General features: G+C 37.4%; 1 protein-coding gene across 1 annotated transcript; it reads left to right on the forward strand.

Annotated features, from left to right (window-relative positions):
- Positions 1–2,271: 2,271 nt before the first annotated feature.
- On the forward strand, positions 2,272–22,672 carry ARL14EP (ARF like GTPase 14 effector protein). The gene is made up of 4 exons (XM_060018637.1): positions 2,272–2,363; positions 14,678–15,151; positions 16,859–16,986; positions 18,375–22,672. The coding sequence occupies exons 2-4, from the start codon at positions 14,726–14,728 to the stop codon at positions 18,601–18,603; spliced, it is 783 nt and encodes a 260-aa protein (XP_059874620.1). The 5' UTR covers positions 2,272–2,363; positions 14,678–14,725; the 3' UTR covers positions 18,604–22,672.
- Positions 22,673–23,591: the final 919 nt, after the last annotated feature.

Genomic DNA, 23,591 nt, shown 5'->3' on the forward strand with positions numbered 1-23,591 from the left:
GCCACTGTCTTAGTTGATGGAAGACCTTATTATTAATCACCTGCATTAGGGCAAGAGATTCTACCTGGCCCTCCTGGGCAGGACTGTATCTCTTCCCTATTCTTCACACACTCCACACAGTTTTACAGTTTTCTCCAGGATAAAATCTAGTATCTCTAATATGGCCAAAAAAAAAAAAAAAAAAGGGTATTATCTTTCCTCTACTTACCTCTCCAGCTTCCACCCCAGCTATATTGAATTCCTTGTAGTTCCCTGAAGGATGGATGAAAGTCAGAAGAAGTGTTAGTCAGAAGTGTTAAGTACACTAGCAGCTTAAAAGATAAATGCAAAACTCCTAGGATGTTTTATATATAGAAAATGAGTAAGCATGTACTTTGTGAAACACAGACAGAACTGTATTAAATATACATAGTAAGTTAGTAAACTGTAAGGCATATCAAAGTGAAAATAAATCAAAAATATGATGGAACGGAGCATCATTTAGAGTCAAAAAGGAATGGAAAAACTAAGATATGAATAATTATGCCATCTCTGGGATGACAACTATGTCACCCCTAAATCAGCCATCCATAGGTGACACCTAGTATAGTCTCTTACATGCTCTACCCAAGAAATACAAGTAAAACCCGTGTCTGTTCATCAGGCTAATTAGTAAGCTCTGGTTGTGACCAAACACGTTTCCCTGCATCTATCCAACAGAGCAGGTGTGTGCCATTGGGCCAAAGCACTTTCCACCTGTGGGCCTCCTTGCTGTAACCTCAACGCTAGTCTTCATAAGCATAAGGTCAGTGGGAAAGGCTGATGTGGCAACAACACATGAACACTGCATAACTCATGACCCAGCTGATGTTGCCCTTCCACTTGTTTGCACCCTAGCCTAAGTGTGTCAGCTTGCCCCAACTCTTTCCCCTTACTTTTCACTAGATATTTAAATTGATTCAGTAAACCATGTTATTCAAGCATCTTAATTTGTCCTGAAAGCCTTCTGTTTCACTACCTCTAGGATAGATTGCCTAACAGTTTACTTGGAGGCCACCATTGCATCAAGCAGTTTTCCATAGACAATTCAATTCAGGCATTAATCTCCTCCCAGAATTTCCCTGCCTTAGCACCTCTCATTTTATCCTGTCCATATCCTTGCGTTTCTGATGGCATTTATCACACCACACTGTGATTAACTATTTATTCCTCTCTCTCATTAGTCTGAGCTCTCTGAAAGCAGGTATAAATTTCATTCTTCTTCTCTCATAACTTAGCAAAGTGCCAATCACAAAGTAACTACTAAAAGAACTACTGAATGTCACCTCCTGTGGACACAGTTGAGGGGATTACCCATTGTTCTTGCCTTTCTCCCATTTCTAAGATGGGTGTAAATTAGGGAGCGGCAAAAACCCTGACTAGGTTCAAAGCAGCATGGAGGTGTTAGGAAGGACCATTAGAGAGGTTCCCTGCAAAAAACAACTTACAGTAGGTGTGTATAGTATTGCTAGCAAGCTTGGGCTTCGGTGGATCTTATTTCCCTGTCTCACACTTTTCACCTGGCTAGTTAAAACAACAGTGGGGCGGGGTGGGGGAAGGGGTCCTCCTACCCCCACCTGAAAATGGCTGCAGGCTCAGACGCTTCAGTCTAAGGGATTTAGGGCCCTCAAAGATTGTAGGTGAATAAAATCTGTTTTAGAAATTAATAGCTCCTAAATTGGCCCAGACAATAGGGTTACAAGAAAGATACTCTGTGTGTGTGTGTTTCCCTTCTGAAAATTTGCAAGCATCTTCCTGGTGCCTACACTCTACTCAAAGTAATAAACATAGCTATTCTTATAATTTATAATAAAGGAGATGCATTTTGAAATATATTTCGCTTGAGTGAAAGAAATCAAAATGTGAGACCCTAAATAAAGGGTCTCTTCTGAAGGTCTTTTTAACTCATTCACTTCTTCAGGGATTAGGAGGGTTGGGGTGCAAGAATGTGGCATCACGCACAGGCGCAGAGATTCGCGAACACAACCCAAGTTAGCCAAATTTGCATCTTGTAAAAGGTGGCCCCAGACACCGCCCAACTCCCTAACGTCCAACAGAAGAAAAAAAAAAAATCCAGACAGCCTCTGAAGCAACCATTGCCTCACCTGGATTCATTCGCCAATTCACGCCGCCCCGCCCTGTCCGCCCCGGAGGCGGTGGGCCAAGCTCCGTTCCCCTCTAGGCTTCTCCCAGCCCTCTCTTTATGGTAGCGCTGAGACTCTCTAGCCTGGCTCGCCGCCCTCTCGCTGGTAGCGCCGGGGGGAGCTGAGAAGCCGGCTGCCGAGGCCCAGCTGAGACGTTGCGGTTGCGGCCCGGACCCCGGCGATTGAGAGCTCCCGCTAAAGGTGGGGAGGGCTGGGGGAGGCTTTGGGGAGGGTCGGGGGCGTGGAGACCGATCTCTGGGTGGGAGGAGGGCCCGGGCCAGGTGATGGAGGTCCCCAGGAGAGGAGGGGGAGCAGGTCGGACACGTGAGGGGGATTTTCAGCTGCTAACTGTGGCCTCCGCCAGCCTGCCACCCTGCAGCGTTCCCCGCTTCCTCCGGTTCATCTGCGGCCCCTTGTGTCAAAGCCCAGTACGGTTTCTACCACCGCATCTGTTGACCCCGCGGGTCGTCGCCACCCTTAGGGAGACCTGGAGCCCTGCTAATTTTGATTTAGGCTTGTCTTATTTAGAGGAGAGCTTTGCGGCCTAGAGCCCCATCCACAGCTTATATCTCTGCTATTTGGGTTTTATTTTTTAAATCGGAGCCCTCCCAGCCCTAGCTGTTTGGTTGAGGCCGGATGCCGAATAGTCTTCTTTCTTCCATTCCCGTACCGTGAACATGGTAGAGGCTCATATGATGTATCTGGTGGCTTGCAATATTCTGATACAGCCGTGAAGTAGGGGCGTTATGCCTATGAGCACAGGGTTGAGGTGGGGATAATTGCAGGATCCTGAGCACCTAGTCACATTGATTTGGGCAGATTCAGCCTTCTTTGTGTGAGATTCTGGCAGTTTAGGAACATGTATTCATTCGAAAGATGTTATCTACTAAGTGCCAATGTTGTGCTAGTTAGAGAAGTTAACAGCTGTAACAGGACCCTGGTGATTCCTTGCCCTCACGGAGCTTAAAACATAATGGGAAAAACTAACAAAGAAGAAAGCCTGTGATGAGTGCTATGAAAAGGGAAGTCCCTGAAGTTCCTTACTCTTTTGCCTTGAGTGATAGAGAAAATAACACCATATAGCTCCTGTCTTCCAACAGCTGAAAAGTAATAGAGTAAAAGTTTCAAACACAGAGGAAGAAGGACCTATAACAATAGTATTTGGGTAAGGCACAGCAGAAAGGTGAAGACGCTGGCACTGTCTTGAAGGATTAGTTAGCATTGCCTGGCTTTCCAAGCAAAGAGACAATATGAAGACATAAAATATAAAATAACTTTGCTAGTAGACTATTTTGACTTGGAGTATGTGACGTTTGAACAAGTAATGCCATGCTAAAGAGTCCAGACTTTGTTTTCTAGGAAGAGGTGGAAGTGTTTTCAACAGAATAGCTTACAGTTCAGTGTCACAATCATTTACCCAACTGTTTGACAGTTTAAGTATAGTATTAAGTACTGTTTGACAGTGTTGACCACATCCAGAATTCAGGTAGAATAAAGAGAGCTTTGCTCATTCATCTTAGTCTGGAAACAGTCTTTCAGTTGTTGAAATCAAGGGATTCTGTTCTCTTTGACGGTTTAGGACCATAGGAATAGAGAGAAATCACAAATGGAGTTTGGAGACCTGAAGGGTTTGCTGAATTGTGCCAAATGTGAGCAGTAGGCAGTATATAGATGGGTCTCATTGTTTTAATCCATTCATCCAGCCTATGTCTTTTGATTGGAGCATTTAGTCTATTTACATTTAAAGTGATTATTGATAGGTATGTACTTATTGCCATTTTGTTGATCATTCCTGGTTGTTTTTGTGGTTCTTCTCTGTTCTTTGCTTCTCTTGGTCTCTCCCCTCATGTTTTGATGATTTTTTTTTCAGTGTTATGTTTGCTTCCTTTCTTTGTTTTTTGTGTATCTATTATAGGTTTGTGGTTACCATGAGATTCATGTATATTGACATATATATATATATATATATATATCAGTTTATTTTAAATTAATCCTTGGCGTAAGTTTGAATGCTCTAAAAGCACATTTTACTCTCCCCCCCATGTTTTATGTTTTTGATGTCATATTTTACATCTTTTTATTTTGTGTATCTCTTAAATGCTTAATTGTAGTTATAGTTGATTTTACTACCTTTGTTTTTTAACTTTCATACCTGTTTTTAAGCAGCTGATGCACTGCCTTGACTATAAATTTGCCTGCACCAGTGCAGTTTTTTTTTCATATATTTCCTTATTTCTTGTTATGGCCTCTTCTACTCAAAGAAGATCTTTAACATTTCTTGTAAGACTGGTTTAGTGATGATGAACTTCTTTAGTTTTTGCTTGTCTGGGAAACTCTTTTTCTCTCCTTCAATTCTAAATGATGACTTTGCCAGGTAGAGTAATCTTGGTTGCAGGTTTTTTCCTTTCTGCACTTTAAATATATCATGCAAAGTTACTGCTAAAAAACTGGCTGATAGTCTTTCAAGGGTTCTTTTGTATGTGATTGGTTGTTTTTCTCTTTCTGTCTTTGAAATTCTCTATCTTTGACTTTTGCTGATTCAATTATAGCTTGTCTTGGTGTGTCTTTAGGTTTATGGTGTTTGGAACTCTCTGTGCTTCTTGAACCTGGATATCTGTTTCTTTCCCCAGGTTAGGGAAGTTTTCAGCCGTTACTTCTTCATATATGTTTTCTATTTCACTTCTTCTCCTATAATGCAAATGTTAGTATGCTTGATGTTGTCTCTGAGGTCCCTTAAGCTCTTTTAAATTTTTTGCTTTTTGCTTTTCTGCTTGGATGACTTCCACTATTCTGTCTTCTAGATTGTTGACCCAGTATATTTTTCATTTCAGTTACTGTATTCTTCATCTCTGTTTGGTTGTTTTATATCCTAACTCTTAAGTTCTCAGTGTGTTCCTTCATTTTTCTCCCAAGTTTGTTAAGCATCTTTATGACCATTACTTTGAACTCTTTATCAGGTAAATTACTTATCTCTATTTCCTTAGGGTTTTTTCCTGGACTTTTATCTTGTTCTGTTTTTTTTTTGGAACATATTTCTCTGTCTCCTCCTTTTGTTTAACTCTGTTTTCGTATTAATTAGGTGAAACATCTACCTCTCCGAGTCTGGAAGGCATGGCTTTGTGTAGGAGTGTCCTCTGTATGGACCGTGTGTGCCAGGCACCTTTGTCAGGCTGGTTGGACCTGGAGCAGGTGTGCGCCAGTGTGTCCTGGAGCACGTTCACATTGGGACCACCCTAGTGAGGTGACTGGAGCTGGAGCAGGCATGAGTGGAGCAGGGGAGGGATGCGGTCCCAGGGCTTGCTGTGCTCAGACCACCTTGGCAGGACAAGTGGAGCTGGGGGGTGGGGTGGGCCTAGGGCATGCTGGGGCAGCCTTGGCAGGCCAGTAAGAGTACCTGGACCATGATTCTGTCTGCACTATTAAGGTGTACGGGGGACACACAAAAAATGGCACTTTCTGGCACCTTGGACCCCAGAGACAGTTTCAGCAGTTCTCTGCCCATTTGGCAGACACTTGAGGGTTAATAAATGGATTTCCTTCATCTAGAGCGTAGGTGCCCTTTAAACAGTTGCTTCTTTGCCCTGCTCTAGTGTGGGCAAGTCTGCGTACAGGCCCCTCAGTGATATGCCTCCCTACTGAAGGTCCTCGTCAGGGTTGGGGTTCCCATCGATACCATGCCTCCATCTCTTTTATCCATCCCCTGTGTTGTCCCTCTATCACTTATCACTTGTTCTGCAGCCCTCAGTTCTTCTTTGGCAGGAATGGATCTGTATGTAGGTACAAATTCAGCGTATCCGTGGGAAGAGATGAGTTCAGGGTCTTCCTACACTACCATCTTTGACTGGAACCTCCCAAATATTTTATTTTAAATAATACTATGGACCATATTTTTGTTTTAAGTTCACTTTATCTTTCTTATGGGGCCTGGGTCTTCTTGAGGTTTAAGACTATCCCACTTGGCCATTTAACCCTTCTGTTAGTACCCATTCAAGTGTCCTGTAGGTAGTTAGTATTTGAAGATAATGAGCACAAAAAGTTACCAGTTGCCAGAGGCATGATTTGTGTGTGTGTGCGCGCCCACGCGCGCGCTGGCAGACACATGCTTAGGACTGAAACTGCTGATTTGCAAAATAGGGGTGAAGTTGTTTTTTTTTTAATTAAGTAAAAGGTAAATGGGGAAATGCCTTACAAATTGTAAGACCCCTATACCGAAAAAACAAGACGTTTTTCCTGAAAGGGAAAGACTCTTAAAAATTGACCTAAAAATTCAGTAATTTTTTTTTCGTTAAATTTGCTCTTTTTCCCACTAACTTGAAGTGGTAACCAAGCACCACTATCTCCCTCTGCTTTTGTTTTGTTAGTGGAAGTGATGGTTGTGGTTCTGCTTTGACTAACTCCTATAGGAGGCCTGTGATCATGTCCTAGAACTTGTGTTATTAGGGAAACTTGCTACTGTCGTGGCCTTGTATGAGGTCACTCAGCTTCTTCAGTGCATCCAACCTACCTACCGTAGAGTTGGGTAATGAATAGCAAGAGATAGTGTTTAAAACTTATTCCATGGAATCTATAAAAAACAAATAATTTTAAAATATAATGTTTAAAAAATGAACTGATAGATAAAGAGAACGGATTGGTAATTGCCATTGTCGGGGGTTAGGGTGGGCAAAATGGGTGAAAAGGGGGTCAAAAGGTACAAACTTGCAGTTGTAAATAAGTAATGGGGATGTAACATCCAACATGATAACTAGTTAATAATACTGTACTGCATATTTGAAAGTTGCTGAGGGAGTAAATCTTAAAAGTTCACATCACAGAAAAGAAACATTTGTAACTGTGGTGACAGTTGTTAACTAGACTTATTGTGGTGATCGTTTTGCAATATATACAAATATTATATCATTACATCGTATACCTGAAACTAATATAATGTTATGTCGGGTGATACCTCAGCTTTTTAAAAAAGCTTATTCCCTAACTTGTCAGTGTTCAGATATATGAGGAGCAAATGCCTGTGTTTACTACCTAAGGTATAGAAGAAGGGGTCTAATAAATCTATATTTATTTCATTCTCTCTCGACTCTTCTGGGAGTGCTATAAAAATATTGGAAGTTAATCTTAGAATCACAAAACATACTCTATTTAGGTACTGAAGGAAAGTATTGGCAATTCTAAGGCAAGAGAAAATTGAAAATGCAGAACTTTTAAAAGCAAGTGTCAAATAATAAAATCCAGAGTTAGTAAGAAGAGACTTTATTGAAAGAGTTATTGCAAGAGGGGAAAAGGGATTATAGCAGTGGAGAGAATTCTCTGACCAAAAGATTTACCAGCTTCTCAAGGGATGAGTAAACAAAGCCAAAACAGAACTGCTTGGTCTGATTGTAGATCCCAGATTGTTTTGCCCTGAGGCCAGCGTATTCTCTGGAGGGGTCCTTTGCTGGCTCTGGCTGAGGGTAGGCCAAAGTTCAGGGACCTAGGGGAAGGAGAGAAACTTAAAATATGGTTAACAAGCATTTTGTTCCAATTGATTATTTTCAACAAGTAGTTCAGCTCATTATTCATAAATTTATAAATGAGACAATGGGAATTTGGAGGTCCTTTGTCCTGGTCATAGGTAAACAAGGGGATGTTCTTGAGTCTTATGGAAGCCATATGGAGAGGAGTAGGAGGGTTTCGTGGCTATTCAAGAACCAGGAGCACAGGTCTCAGGTAAAATTTGACTTGTTAAAAAGGCATTTTACTATTTGAAGTGGAAAATAATTAAGTGTACAAATAAAATTCATTGAAACATTTATCCAGGAAGGCCTTAGGATACTCATTGACATTCAGGAATTAAAAAATCCTCCATCACTATGTGTAGTTTGAAAGCACTTAAAGACCAGTCTCATTTATATCTGAAATTTTCCTAAGGCGGTGGGGGGAGTGGAAAACAAATCTAAATTACTCAGGTCTAAATTAACACATTTGGGGCCTTTTGTTTGTTACATGGTTTTCATCTTAACCTATAAGAAGCTGGATTTTTTTTTCATTCCATCAAAGTGACTTGGCTGGAGCAAATTAATTTTTTCCTATGTTTAAAATATAATTTTCCACAAAAAGGGGAGAAGGAAGTAAAATCATGACTGTCACACAGATATAAAATTAGCAACACGTGGTTTTTGTTTACCTTATTAATGAGGGGACTGGTAAGATGTTATATAATCAGTTCAAATGACAATCAAAAGAACTGACACATTTACTGATCAGGAATATTGAAATAAATGAGCAAATAGAGGCAAAACTGTCTTCTTCCACAGTGGGCCAGGGGCGTCAATTGTACCTCTACCAGACAGAATTTACAAGAATATAGACAAGAGTTGTTTTGCGTTGCTGTTAGTTTTGTACAGTTGTCAGCTGTAAAATAGCTCAAAGGCAATGAAAGACTCAGAGCTCTCATGTGATGGGAATGTGAAAACCCTGAAGGTTGTACTCTTTAACAGCGCGGTTTTCCACTGAAGCAGGTATTTCTTTCTATACCTAGTTTATGAAATTTACAACTCCCCCTCCCCCCCTCAAATAATCTTCCCTAAGTGTCGGACTTCCTGGAAGGCAAGTACATGTCTGTGTGTGTGTGTTTCATATTCTTTTTTGATATACTCTACAAATATAGAAGATGCTTGGTTAATGTTTTTCACTGAATTATCTAAAGCAGTGCATCTCAAACTGTACTGTGCTTACATATCACCTGGGTATTTCCTTTTTAAATGCAATTCTGATTCAGTGAGTGTGGGGCTTTCCTGAGATTTCTCTTTTCTAGTTAATAATAAGTTCCCAGCTGATGCTAGTACTATTCAATAGTTCATGGACAGTAAATAGTAATGTATTTCTGACTGTTAATTGAGGAAGATATTAGATAATCATTACTGGAGAATATGGCACCATACTGCAGGTGAATGGAGCAACATGAAGCCACTAGACTATCACTTGAAGAAAAAAAAATACTAATTGTGGGCCACATTGCCAGAGCACAGGCCAAAATGAGCAAAAGAAACAGTTGCTCGGAAACAGATCCAAAAAACTCTATAGCAGGGCTTCCCTGGTGGCGCAGTGGTTGAGAGTCCACCTGCCGATGCAGGGGACAGTGGTTCGTGCCCCGGTCCAGGAAGATCCCACATGCCGCGGAGCGGCTGGGCCCGTGAGCCATGGCTGCTGAGCCTGTGCGTCCGGAGCCTGTGCTCCGCAGCAGGAGAGGCCACAACAGTGAGAGGCCCACGTATCGCAAAAAAAAAAAAAAAAAAAAACTCTATAGCAGAACTTTAGCTTCAGAGAAGAGAACAGAAATGGGGACACTGGGAGATACAACAGGGGAGGAGCAACCAGAGGGGTGTAAGTTTTAGAAGGCAGGCAGTAACCACCGAAGATCACTGCCTGAAATTTTGTGTTCCTTGAGCTAACCTGACTTTTTTTTTTTTAAAGCAATGCTTGAACGTAAAACTGCTTTGACACAGGTGTGTACACTTTTACCGTGACGGTTTCACTCAAGTTAGTGGTATCAATATGCCATTGAGCTTTAAGCAATGTGTAAAATATATTTCGTACTGCAACTAGTGATTTGTCTTCTGTCAGATGGGGCACTTTAATTTTTAACTGAGCAGGTCCTGTAATTTGTTCATAAGTAGTTCAGTTTTCTTTTAGCAGCAAATAAGAGGTGGAAGATAATGTGAAGCTGGCACCAAAGAGATCTCTATTTACTGGAATATGCAAAAAAAAAAACGGCATGGTAAATGAGGCCACCAGATTTAGCAAATAAAAATACAGGATGCCCAACTAAATTTGAATTTCAGACAAACAACAAATTACTTTTTAGCAATATTTGGGATATAATTAAAATTATTTGTGCATTATCAAAAATTCAAATTTAACTGAGCATCCTGTATTTTATCTGGCAACTCCAATAGTAAATAATTCTACCCTAACAGTGATACCTGAGAGATGGCTTCTTAGAAAATAGCATAATTGTGCAGCAATTTAATTCCTTCAAGTGTTCCTCCATTATGTACTTAAAAGTACGCCAAGAGTTCAAAATGGTTAGAAGCCATTGTTTACCCAGAAGGGGATGTTTTCAAAGACTGATAGGGTCATGGCTAACTTGAAGGAAAAACAAATTCCGCTCTATGCTTTCCAACTAAGAGTCTAGATTCTTAGTGATTTAAGGTTAATAAAAGAATTTATGCAATTGTGGAAGATGTCCAAGCAAATACTTACCAGAAAAATTAATTTAGTAGGAATTAATCATATTTCTAAGAGCATCAGATCACTTAGAAATAAGGATTCAACCTCACCGGTATAACTTGAGTCTACTGATAAACTCTTGTGAATGACATCGTAATTTAGCCAAGATTAAAGGAAAATAAAGGAATAGAAGCCCCTAGTAGCAAAGAAAAAAAAAAAAACTCCCTAACGGGTAAAAATGTTTTATTGCCATGGACAGATAGAATTTCTAAAATAAAATTTCCAAGTCACAAGATGCTTTTCCTATCAAATATGATCAGGGTATAACTTCTTGAATGCTAAGAAATAGTTTTACGTTCAAAAAATCATATTATACATTAGTGGCTACAAATCGGTGACAGTTACCTACAAAGATAAAGAATCTGTGGCATTAATAAGACATTAAGCATTAGCAGTCTCCATACTGTGCTGTGGGGATAGTTGATCAAATTTCCTTCCTGTTGACTGTTAAGGAAGGTCAGAGCCAGATTTGTGACACTATCTGCTGAAGTTTAATACAACATAGTTTGGTGGTGGTGTTTTATAACCGTATCTCTGGCTTCTTCTTTTCCATTCCTTAATTTATCTTAACCCACTTATCTGTTAAAAGAAAATAAATAATTAGATTTATACAAGCATTTTCCTCTGATGTGATTGGGACCTATACTTGGTAATTAAATTTTAAAAGTTGGTTAAAATATACTCTGATTTAATCAGCTTTTAAATTTTTTAAGTTAAAATGTTCAAACACTTTAAATTCTGGGGTTTTTTGGGAGGGGTGGCAGTGGGGACCGTGTCTGGCCAGCCCTCATGTCCAGGTACTTCAGGTAACACTGCATTTCCCAACCAGGGCCAGACCAGGGTGAGGCAAGAGAGGCACCTGTGGTGCAAATCTGGGTGGGTGCCCGCCTTCAGGGGCGCGCCAGTGTCTTCTCCCAGGCTCAGCCTACTCTTGACCTCTACTCATCCCCCATAAATTCTGTTTTTTAATTTTTAAAATTTTGTATTTTAACTTAAGACATAGAAATGTATATTTACTCACCATTTTTTATTACATGAGACTACTCTTTTCTTTGTATATGGCTTTACTGATTACAGTTTCTCTCTGCAGAAAACATATCAGAAAGTATCTCAGCTTTCTAACCCTTTTTTTAATGTGGAGCAAAGCTTATAAAAACACTTGCAAGATTTCTGGATCCTTTACTTTTTCAGTACCTCGCCACTGCCCGGATTTCAGTGGTTCACATCTATTTTCAACAAGTTTTTTCCTAGTGACTTGTATTTGTTAAAACTTGTCTTACGAATTCAACTAAATTTTTGTATTTGCTTTGAAAAATATTTAGTTATGAAAAATTTCAAACAGGGCACAGAAAATAATGAAAAACTTGTGTAGATACCGTTTTCTTCTATAAATCTCTCTTTAAAAAAAAAGTCCTTCCTCTTTAGAAGTATATATACTACAGACTTGGTATCTGTTATTCTTAATGTATATTTTAGCATGTATTCAAGTTCTTATCCAGGAACAACACATACTATTGTATATGTAAAATTTTACTTGATATACTATATGTCCTTTTGCAGCTTTTTTACTTGTGATTATCTTTGAAATTTATTCAAATTGACTCATTTAATTCATGCAGTTTTTTTTGTTTTTTTTTTTTTTTTTTTGAGGTACGCGGGCCTCTCACCGTTGTGGCCTCTCCCATTGCGGAGCACAGGCTCCGGACACGCAGGCTCAGCGGCCATGGCTCACGGGCCCAGCCGCTCCGCGGCATGTGGGATCTTCCCAGACCGGGGCACGAACCCGCGTCCCCTGCATCGGCAGGCGGACTCTCAACCACTGCGCCACCAGGGAAGCCCCCATGCAGTTTATTTTTAACTGTCCTGTAGCAGTCCCTGTTGAGTAACCTACAATTTCTCACTCTTTATCATTGGGTTATTTCCAATTTTTCACTGTCAAAAGTGATGCTGAAAGACTTTGTATGTATCATGTGCAAAGTCGTTATGCTCACGTGGGACATACATTTCTCTGGCACAGGCACATAGAGCTGAAAATGCAAGGCCCTGGGATGTGGACTTCTTCCATTTTGCAAGAAATTACCAAAAACTCTAAAGCAGTTGCAGCAGTTTACATTCCTACAAGGTATAAGGAGCATGTAAGAATTAGCCACACTTTTGCCTTCACTATGTTACCAGATTCTTAAAATCTTGCCAAACAAATGTTTGAGAACTGGTATTTCATTTGCATTCTCCTGATAACTATGAGGTTAAACACCTGCATTTGTTGGCTGTTTTGTTCTCTTCCTCTGTGAATTGCCTGTGTATATTTGTTTCATTTACTAATGGGTGGTCATTTTCTCACTGATTTGTAGAAGTCAGGGGATTTTTTATATATTTGGCATAATAATCCCAACAACACCTATCCAGTGTGACTTCTTTTCCCTTCCTTAGAGTTATATAGAAATGTTTAATTTGGACATAAAATCAAACGTGTCCATCTTTTTCTTTGATATGTCCTTTCTTGTTTGAGAAATTCTTCTCTACCCCAGTGTCACAAAGTCGTCTATGTTTTCTTATAAACATTTTTACAGTTTTTCTTTTCAAGTTTTATTTTATAATAACATCTGGAATTGATTTTTGTTTGTGAGAAAAAGATTTTAGTCTGTCTTTTTCCATATGGTTAGCCGGTTGTCCAAGCATCTTTAATTAAATCTTTCTCCCATTAATGTGTTATACCTATTTTTTTTAATTCTATCAAACATTTATTTATTTATTTACATCTTTATTGGAGTATAATTGCTTTACAATGGTGTGTTAGTTTCTGCTTTATAACAAAGTGAATCAGTTATACATATACATACGTTCCCATATCTCTTCCCTCTTGCGTCTCCCTCCCTCCCACCCCTCCAGGCGGTCACAAAGCACCGAGCTGATCTCCCTGTGCTATGCGGCTGCTTCCCACTAGCTATCTACCTTACGTTTGGTAGTGTATATATGTCCATGCCTCTCTCTCGCTTTGTCACAGCTTACCCTTCCCCCTCCCCATATCCTCAAGTTCATTCTCTAGTAGGTCTGTGTCTTTATTCCTGTCTTACCCCTAGGTTCTTCATGACATTTTTTTTTCTTAAATTCCATATATATGTGTTAGCATACGGTATTTGTCTTTCTCTTTCTGACTTACTTCACTCTGTATGACAGACTCTAGGTCTATCCACCTCATTACAAATAGCTCAATTTTGTTTCTTTTTATGGCTAAGTAATATTCCATTGTATATATGTGCCACATCTTCTTTATCCATTCATCCGATGATGGACACTTAGGTTGTTTCCATCTCTGGGCTATTGTAAATAGAGCTGCAATGAACATTTTGGTACATGACTCTTTGAATTATGGTTTTCTCAGGGTATATGCCCAGTAGTAGGATTGCTGGGTCATATGGTATTGATTTATAATACCACATGTCATACACCAAGCCCTCATCTTTTCATGGATCTATGTGTCTATAGTATACTGATACCACACACTTTTAATTATAATAGCTTTATAGTAAATAATTTTTTTGTTTTCTTTTCCTTCAAGATTATCTTGGCTTTCTTGAAACTTTACTCTTCCATATAGACCAGCTTGCTAAATCCCAGGGGGTGGGGGAGTTGTGGAATACCTGGTGAAATTTTGATTGGAATCATATTGAATTTATAGATAAATTCCTAGAAAATTGACATATTTACTGTAGTCACACTTGCCATGATTAATTTCTGCATTTATCTAAGGTTTCATTTGTCTTTCTGTTTGATCGTCTTCTCCATAAAAGTCTTACATATCTTTTGTAAGATTTATATATCTTGTAAGATATCTTTGTAATGTTTTTGTTTCCAGCATGCTTGCTGAATTATCTTACTGGTTCTAATAGTTTGTCCATTGAACCTCTTGTATTTTCCATTTAGATATTCATATCTTTGAGTAATATTTCTTATTTCTTCCTCTTCAATCTTTATATTGAATACCTTTTAATACCTTTTAATATGGTGTTAAATGGGAACTGTGATGTAAGTATTCTTGTGTAGTTCTAACTTTACAGAGAATGCTTCTAATGTTTTATAATTAAATATAATAATGTTTTTGTAGGATCTTGGTAAATGTCTTTCTATTCCTTGCTTGCTAAGAGTTTTCTTTCTATTATATAGATATTGAATTTTATCAAATGCTGTTTCAGTTTCCCAGATAAAAATTTTGCAGCACAAATCGAACTCTTTAATGTTTTCTCTAGGGTGATCTGCTAGACAAAAATCAAAGAGGAAATTTGCTAGAATCAAAAATGATGGATCCATGTTCAGTTGGAGTCCAGCTTCGTTCCACAAATGAGTGCCATAAAACCTACTATACTCGTCATACAGGTTTCAAGACTTTGCAAGAATTGTCATCAAATGACATGCTTTTACTTCAACTTAGAACTGGAATGACACTTTCTGGGAACAATACAATTTGCTTCCATCATGCAAAAATTTACATCGACAGATTTGAGGATTTGCAGAAGTCATGTTGTGACCCATTTAACATACACAAAAAACTAGCCAAAAAAAATTTACATGTAATTGATTTAGATGATGCCACTTTTCTGAGTGCAAAATTTGGAAGACAGCTTGTACCTGGTTGGAAACTTTGTCCAAAATGTACACAGATAATCAATGGAAGTGTGGATGTTGATTCTGAAGACCGGCAGAGAAGAAAACCTGATTCAGATGTATGTATAGTCATTTTTTCTCCATTACTTCTACAATGTAGGGTTTTAATTATAAGGAAATCACATTTATATCACTATTTATTACAGTTGAGCCTTGAACAACACAGGTTTGGACTGTGCAGGTCCACTTATATGTGGATTTTTTTCAGTCAATACAGTACTATACAATCTGTGGTTGGTTGAATCCAGAGTTGCAGAGGGCCAACTGTGGGACTTGAACATCCTAGCATTTTGGTATCCACAGCGGATCTTGGAACCAGTCCCCCTCAGATACCAAGGGAAGACTGTACACTAACTAGCAGGCAGTGAATATAAAGTTGGGGAGGTGAAAATAAATGGTGTTTCTAAATATTTGTGTAAATCCAGATTGTTTGGTAAAGAAAGTTGGCTTAGGAAAAGAATAACATCATATTCCCAAGACTTTCAAGCCATAGCTCCTAGTGCTAAGACATTCTTGCACAGCCAGGACTTAACCATCCTAGCTCCTTTTCTGATACCAAAGTAACTCAGTAGGATATGCCAGCCAGCAAGAGTCTGAAATGTAGCAGCATGAAGTCCCCTTTTTTTTGAAGGACTTGAAAACTGCTACTTTAAAAGGCACTTCAGAAGTGACTTGAAATAATTGTTTCTTATTTCAGCCTTTCTTTCTACTTTGGCACTATCCCATTCTTGTTTGGGATTTTAAGATGCTTGTGAATTTCCTTTGCTTCTAGCTCTCAATTCTTACTTGGTATGGTCAAGACTAATTTTAGGACTCCCTACTGTCAAAAAGCGTACATTTTTACATTGTAAGCATTAATTATTTTATAACTCTCTTCCTTAGTCACATGTTACCTTTAAATTATTTAACCGTATCAGAATAACTTAAGATTTCATAAAGCTGTCTCTGGTGCAGAACAAGGACTGGTACATCAAAGGAGCACTTCTCAAATTTTCTATTTATAAGCAATTTATAATTCTTTCTGCTGGCATATTTTTCTCAATTTTCTCTTTTTCATTATATTAATAAACCAAATTAAAATTTTAAATTACCTGTAGTGCTTTTCCTTCGTTATCCCCTCAAAGGCATATCTACAGGACCCAATGTTATCTTGCAGTTTATACTAGGTACTTGCTGCTGTCACTTTAGATGTCTTCTCCACTTCATTTATCTATTGTTCATGTGGAATGTATCACATAAACCTTTCTTCCCCCCAGATAATGAAATTAAACTCTTAACCGTCAAAATTTTGTTTTACCAATTTTTTTAAAAGGATTATAATACTGTTACAGAACTTGAAACTTTATTACTTCTCAGCTTTAAAAATGTATGTAATCAAACCTTTTCCTAAGGACTCAGGATCATTACTAGGAGCCTGTGCTGTGTGCTATGGGTTATACAGCAGTTTTGCTGCCTTCTCTCCCATGTTGGCAGCAGCCATTGCCATTTTCACTGTGCCTGTCCTCCTCTCCTCCTAATATGCCAGAGACTAAAATTAGATAATGAAAATATCATAAATAAGTTAACCAGTAAACTTTGAATATGGTCCCGGACCATGGGCCACATAAATTTTGTTGCACTTGGGCACTAAAACCCTTTTTTTTTCTTTTTAGTGAGTTCCAGACTGTTTTCCAGGCTAAGGAATAATCTAGATTAAGATTAAGTGAAATATTTATGTATGGTCGGATATTAAGATTTGAGTTGATAATTTGTTTACCTTTATTCAGGGAAGAACTGCTAAAGCTCTGAGGTCATTACAATTTGCAAACCCAGGAAAGCAAACTGAATTTGCTCCAGAAACTGGTAAAAGAGAAAAAAGAAGGCTTACAAAAAGTGCAGTTGCTGGTTCAGACAGGTAGGCTATGTGTTATTTAAGGTATATGTTAACTTGCTTCACATCTGTATTGTTTTCCTATCTTTCTCTTAAGTTTTGAATGTTTCTGGTTAGATATTTTAAATTCGATAATCTAGAATTAGTAAGAACCTCCAAGGGCCTCATAGAAAATTAAGGCATCCCCTTCCACTCTAAAAACTTATTTCTAAGAAAGTATCAATGAAGTGAACAAGATAACATTTTTGGCACAATAATTAAAATAATTTAAACTTAATATACTTCTCTTTTTGTTTTGTTTTTGGCTGCGTTGGGTCTTCTTTGCAGTGTGCGGGCTTTCTCTAGTTGCGGCGAGCGGGGGCTACTCTTCGTTATGGTGTGCGGGTTTCTCATTGCAGTGGCTTCTCGTTGCGGAGCACGGGCTCTAGGCGCATGGGCTTCCATAGTTGTGGCATGCAGACTCAGTAGTTGTGGCTCGCGGACTCTAGAGCACAGGCTCAGTAGTTGTGGTGCATGGGCTTAGTTGCTCCGTGGCATGTGAGATCTTCTGGGACCAGGGCTCGAACCCGTGTCCCTTGCACTGGCAGGCAGATTCTTAACCACTGCACCACCAGGGAAACCCTATACTTCTTATAGCTAAAATAATTCACTTGTTTGAAAGCACTGATATATAATCAGTATGTCTCTGCTCTATAGGTGGCAGCTAAAAAATAAATTTTATGAGAATACAGGTTACTTTTTATTTTTTACATGTCTAAAATAGAAAGTTACAGTACAGTCAATAGAATGAACAAGAAAACTAAATTGTTTAGAATATGACTTTTTAAACTGAACATTTCTAAAATGCAAATTGACAAAGAAACGTTAGTGTAATCATTCAGAATTATTTTCTACATAGGCCATTTATTCCATCTGTGAAGGTTTTCCATTGAATCATGTAAGTGTTTTTAGGCCAGATTTGCTAGAGTCCATTAAAGAACAAGAAACAGATTAACTTCAATATAAAAAACAATCGGATAGTATACTATGATAAAAATCTGTGTTCACAAAGCAGTAGATAGATTGGTTGCTAATAAAATGTACCACTATTACCCAGCCTTTTTTTTTTTTTTTGGTAAGGAAAGGGTAAATAGTTTTAACAATTATATTATTGTTTTTAGACACAGTTCTTGTCCATTCCTTTGGATATGTTTCAACACTTTACAGTGAGGTCTCTTCTTCTCACAAGGAGCTCATTAGCTATTAATTGTAGAGTAGCTTTGAGTTAGGTAAGCCATGTATTAATTTGGCGGGGTTTCATCCCTAATTCAAAACATTTTATCTCCTTAAGTTTTTTCATTAACTGTTTTCAGCTAAATATTCAGAAATAATATATTTGTGAGGTGTAACACACCTTGTGTTTTGTATTACAGACAAGTGATCCCAGCGAAGAGTAAGGTCTATGATAGCCAGGGTCTCCTGATTTTCAGTGGAATGGACCTGTGTGACTGCCTCGATGAAGACTGCTTAGGATGTTTCTATGCTTGTCCTGCCTGCGGTTCTACCAAATGTGGTGCCGAATGCCGCTGTGATCGCAAGTGGCTATATGAGCAAATTGAAATCGAAGGAGGAGAAATAATTCATAACAAACATGCTGGATAATTTGTGGTATCAAATTACGGGATCTTTAAAGTTCCTTTCTCTATTTCTAAAATTCTAAGGTACCTTTTAAAGTTGATTGCCAAGTGACAAACATGCACTCAGTGTGCACTAATGTTGCTTTTAGGGTGCTTTAAAGTAAATTATTTGATGTAAAGTTTGATGGACTATTTATTACTCAGCAGTCAGCTTCCAGCCTGTCTGGGTCAATGTAAACAAGCAGTGTATAGGCAGTCCTCAATTTGCACAATTCCCAGGTCCACAAATTTCAATGACAGTGATTTAGTTAAATAAGCCAGTTGCCTAACAGCACAGTTCAAATTTCAGTCACCATGGTATATTAATTGTGAGTATTTACATGAAGTACAAACTTCCTTGCTAGCTCTTAAGTGCACAAATCACTATGCAAGTAACAGATGTGCTTCAAGATCAGTGATCAATCACGTTACTTCTCTCAAATTCTGCAAGTGATTGGTCACTGCACATCTGTTACTCAGTTTGCTCAGACAGCAAAGCACAGAGTTGTGTTGACTCCTGCCACCCATGTGACATTTTACAAAGTGGATAATCAGAATTGGCCAACAAAGATGAAAGTGCAGTGAAGAAATGAAAATGATAATGCTAGAAGTGTGACTTGAATTGAACATACATAGAGTTGTAGAAGAAATCACTGATCATGGGAATATTGACACTGCTGCTATTCCAGAGCCTCTAGATATGCAGCTAGAGGAACTCAGTGAAGGCAAACTTATCATCATAAATGAGAAAAGGAGGAGCATGTCCCAGAGGAAGTGATGGTAACAAACTTCACATTAAAAGAAATTACAGAGGTATTTCACAACATTGAAAGCACAAACGATAAAATGGTGGAAGCTAATCTAAACTTAAAGGATTCTGACAACTTGCAGTGGTATAGAAAAGATGCTTACCCAGTACCATAAATTACTTGACAAAAAGGCAAGTACTATTACTCCTGATTAGTTTTTTTACAATGAAATAACAGTTTAATTTTCAGTGCTTCTAATATAAATTACAATGTACTAAGTATACTTTTTTACAATTTTTTCATTTTCTTTTATGTTTATAACTGACACTTTTATGTTTATAACTGACACTTTAATATTTTGACAGATTTTTTTCAAGGTCACAGAATAATAATTTTCCCCATTAATTATTAAGATTACTTTGATTGCCATTTTTATGGTCCCACACTACCGCCCATGCAAGGCAAGGACTACCTATAGGTGAGAATAGTACCTACTTCAGGAAAAGTTAATTTTGAGACAGCTAAGTAGTTGAACTATTTTGGAAATAATCTACATAACTAAGTACTATAATACATCATTTCTTCTCTCCACTTATTCTTTTAAAAAAAGTTTTAATACTGTAAACCTTTCATTGCTTAGACTGTGTTCTTGGTGAAAATTTGTGCTTGGTGGCAAAAATCTATGTATAAAACATGGATATACATACAATATATAAGCAGATATCCATTATATCTGTGGTATTTCAATTTAATAGGGTGTTGACTAGGAGTAAAAGGGCTAAAAACAGCTCCTTAATGGAGTAATAATGAAACAAGGTAGAGAAACACTGGTTGAGACAGAGTATAAATTATTTGGAAATTGATTGAATCTTGAGTTGGAATGTGTATGGGTACCCTTTGGAGGGTGGGGGTGGGTGGTAACTTCTCTCTGCTCTTTTTTTCAAGACAGCTATCCATCAGTCTGTCTAAAATGTTTTATTGTCTAGGACATGGCCTCTAAACTAGCTTTTTATTTTCCTTAAGTATAGTACTTCAATCAAATGAGCTTTTAGCAACTTGAAATACTTTTAGCTGTTGAAAATAGATTTATACAGCCAATTTGATGAAGTGACCAAAAGAGGTTTGTTTTTACTCCTGTATACTTTTGGTATCTGTTTAAAATGACTGGTTTTACTTTGATGGAGTGCCATTTTCAACCATGGAATTAAAATGTCATTCTTAAGTTAGAAGTGTTTACCGACCCAATTATTAGAAATACAGTTTATCAGTTCCTTGACTGACATGTTTCAACAGAGCACTGACAAAAAGAATATTTTGTCTTTCTATACTTAAATCAGATGCTAGATTCTTTTTTTTTCCTGAATTAAGGAAATATTTTATCACAGAAGAGACAAACACAGGCTCCTAATTTTATCTGAACTTCTAGGTTATTAGACCTTCTTAGTTGAGTTACTGCCATCATTTTTTTGCTTCTAAATATGACTTAGTGTATTGCTTAAGCTCTTCGTAGGGACAAGTTAAAATCTTAACTTTTTTGTTTGTTTAAAACAGGAACATATTTTCAACAAAATAAATGACTTTAAAATTCAAATTGTGATATTTCAACATTCCTTAGTAAAAGAACATTTCTCTTATTTTTCAAAGATGATAAATTTTTTAAGGGAAACTTTCTTGAACAATTTTGCAAATATTTGTTCATTATGCCTATTTAGGAGACCAGACTTTTAGTGAGCATGCAAAATGTTTACAGAGAAAGGTATATCTGATTTGGAGTAGGCTGTAATAAAAGCTATGTTTCAGAAAAACTACATCACAAGTCCACTTATGTTTTAATATAAAATTACAGTAATATAGAATACAGTGAAATTGTCTAGATCCTTTTTGTACTTTGCGTAAGGATGATTCAAAGTGGCTAGAATGCTATTAATCTAAAAGCAAAAATAAAAGTTGTATGAAACGCATAGCTTTGGCTATAGGTGGGTCCTGGTTGAAAAGTTAACATAAGACCACAAACGTTGGTCTTCCACAGTGTTGGTCACAAACGTTAGAGTGAAAAATGCACGTATATATGTGAATAAAATGAGTGGCATCTCAGTGATCTTTTTCCCATTTGTCTTTTACGAGTATAAGAAAATAACTACTTATCTTTGGAATATTATATATGAGATTCTTCTATTTTTAAAAATATTATGTCTATTTCTAGATAGCAAGCTGCTCTACAACCTGACAGTCTATTCTAAAACTGTTTTCCTGGCGTGGATTCAACTAAGTAATTTTTAACAGATGTATTTTGAAACATGCATACATATATATACATATAGAGAGTGATTTATTCAGAGAATATAACTTATAGTAAGTTCCAGTATGGTTCTTAACTTTATGGAGGTCAAAGACCCCTGTGAGAAGCTGATGAAAACTATGAACTCCCCAGAAAAATGCATTTGAGTACTCATAAATATTCCACGTTCAGAACCCCTGAACACGTATTGAAGTACCTGGGTAATAGGCATTTTCTGTAAACCATTTGATGTTTTTTTTTTTTTAAGTGAGGATGGCTGTCTAAAGTATAGTTTGGTTTTTTATGTAATGTTGTAGGTGGGTTTTGTTAAGCGAAATCAGAATGGTTCAGTTCGTTGAAAGAGCTCTTGCTATCCTGAAAAGGCTAAATCCCACCGTGGCCCACCGCTCCCACGTCCAAAAAGGTAATTACATGTCGAGTAGCAATGTAGAAAACTGAGGTGTCTTACATGGACTGAGCTTTTGTAATTAGAGATTTTCTTGCATTATGGTTATGCTGTTAGAAATAGCTTAGCATCCTTGTACAAATTCATGCGACACTGCTTTAGTTTTTGCTGACATCTGCTGGTATTTTCATGAAAATAAACTCTGCTGCTGCTACTTAATGGTTAATCTCTTTGCTTATAAATTAAACTATGAACACTGGTAGTTACATTGAAGTGGGATATTTTTTAAAATTCTCAAAGTAGAATGTCTTCTCTTTTTAGCATTCTTAGGTCTTGCCCAGCAGCAGTCAACAAGTTTTTAAGAATATGAGTGAGGATATGAAAATATACATGGACACTTCTGGGTTTCTTTTTATTTTTATAAAGTTGGAGAGACTGTGAAAAATGATGCTTTTACCTGTTTTTTAAAAATCATCAAATACTTCATTGAACACTTAGTTTAAAGTGTAATAGACTTCTCTAGAGTATATACCCCAATTTGTAGATTATCTGTAACAGCATAGTTAAGAGGATTGACTAATCTTACCAGAAGATAAGGGAGATTTATCAAATAAAACAGATTATTAACTCAGTTGGGTTAGTAATTCTCCATCTTTAAATACAATTTGAAAGTATTTAATTACAGCCCTATTAAGTGGCACGATTAAAATTTATTAATTTTTTCCCCTTGAAATGAGGGAATAATTTCTTTGAAATAATGATTAGAAACTTCAGTTTTCCTATTTTTTATCACTACAAGCAAACAGATGTTTTATTAAAAAGTTGCTGTAATCTTCCTAGACTATGGTTTTAAAATAAGTGGACTTATTAAAAATAAAATGTTTGCAAACATTGCTGAAATAGCCAAAACCTTCCAGTACTCCCAATTTCTAACAGCTAATATATACATGAAAACACGAAGTTTTGGGCTCATGATTTTCATTGTAAACAGGCTGGATGATACTTTCTTTACTCAGTTCTTTTCAGAGGCACGTTTTGAGGTAAGGGCACATTTTACTTTAAAGAAAGTAAAACCAGGCCTTGGCTCAGAGTTATGGGATGTTTGCCTTATCGAGAGAACTTATCTAAAACCAAGATTGAAGAGTTTGGCCTTTAAAAGGAGACCTGAAACAATTCATAATGTAAATACTAGCTCTGTAATTATCCCTTAGTTATCAACATCCAATCAGTTATATTGACCAATTTGATAAATACAAATTAAATTTTGGTTTCAGTTATCTTATATTCTAGTAGCCCGAATGTATGATTTGGGCTTCAGGGTAGTATTGCAGTTACTTTAAAAATTAAATATGTTATTTGGTGGCATAAGATAAAGTTACGAATAGTGGCAGTACTGGTACCATGTAAGTGGGTTCTTCAAGGTTCTGGGTAAAGTACAAATTTAATTTTGGCATTAAGAGAGGTAAAATGATTCAGGGATGTTCAGTGAATTGTGGTATCCTTAAGGTTTTTAAATAACAATCTCATGCCTTCCCCAAAGG

Source organism: Delphinus delphis, chromosome 8, assembly GCF_949987515.2.
Source record: "Delphinus delphis chromosome 8, mDelDel1.2, whole genome shotgun sequence".
NCBI classification, from domain to species: Eukaryota; Metazoa; Chordata; class Mammalia; order Artiodactyla; family Delphinidae; genus Delphinus; species Delphinus delphis.

Excerpts from the sequence above, each read along its gene's own strand:
- ARL14EP (XM_060018637.1), top strand. The coding sequence starts at position 14,726 with ATGATGGATCCATGTTCAGTTGGAGTCCAGCTTCGTTCCACAAATGAG. Across the intron at positions 15,152-16,858 it reads GAAGAAAACCTGATTCAGAT|GGAAGAACTGCTAAAGCTCT; the intron begins GTATGTATAGTC and ends ACCTTTATTCAG. Across the intron at positions 16,987-18,374 it reads GCAGTTGCTGGTTCAGACAG|ACAAGTGATCCCAGCGAAGA; the intron begins GTAGGCTATGTG and ends TTTGTATTACAG.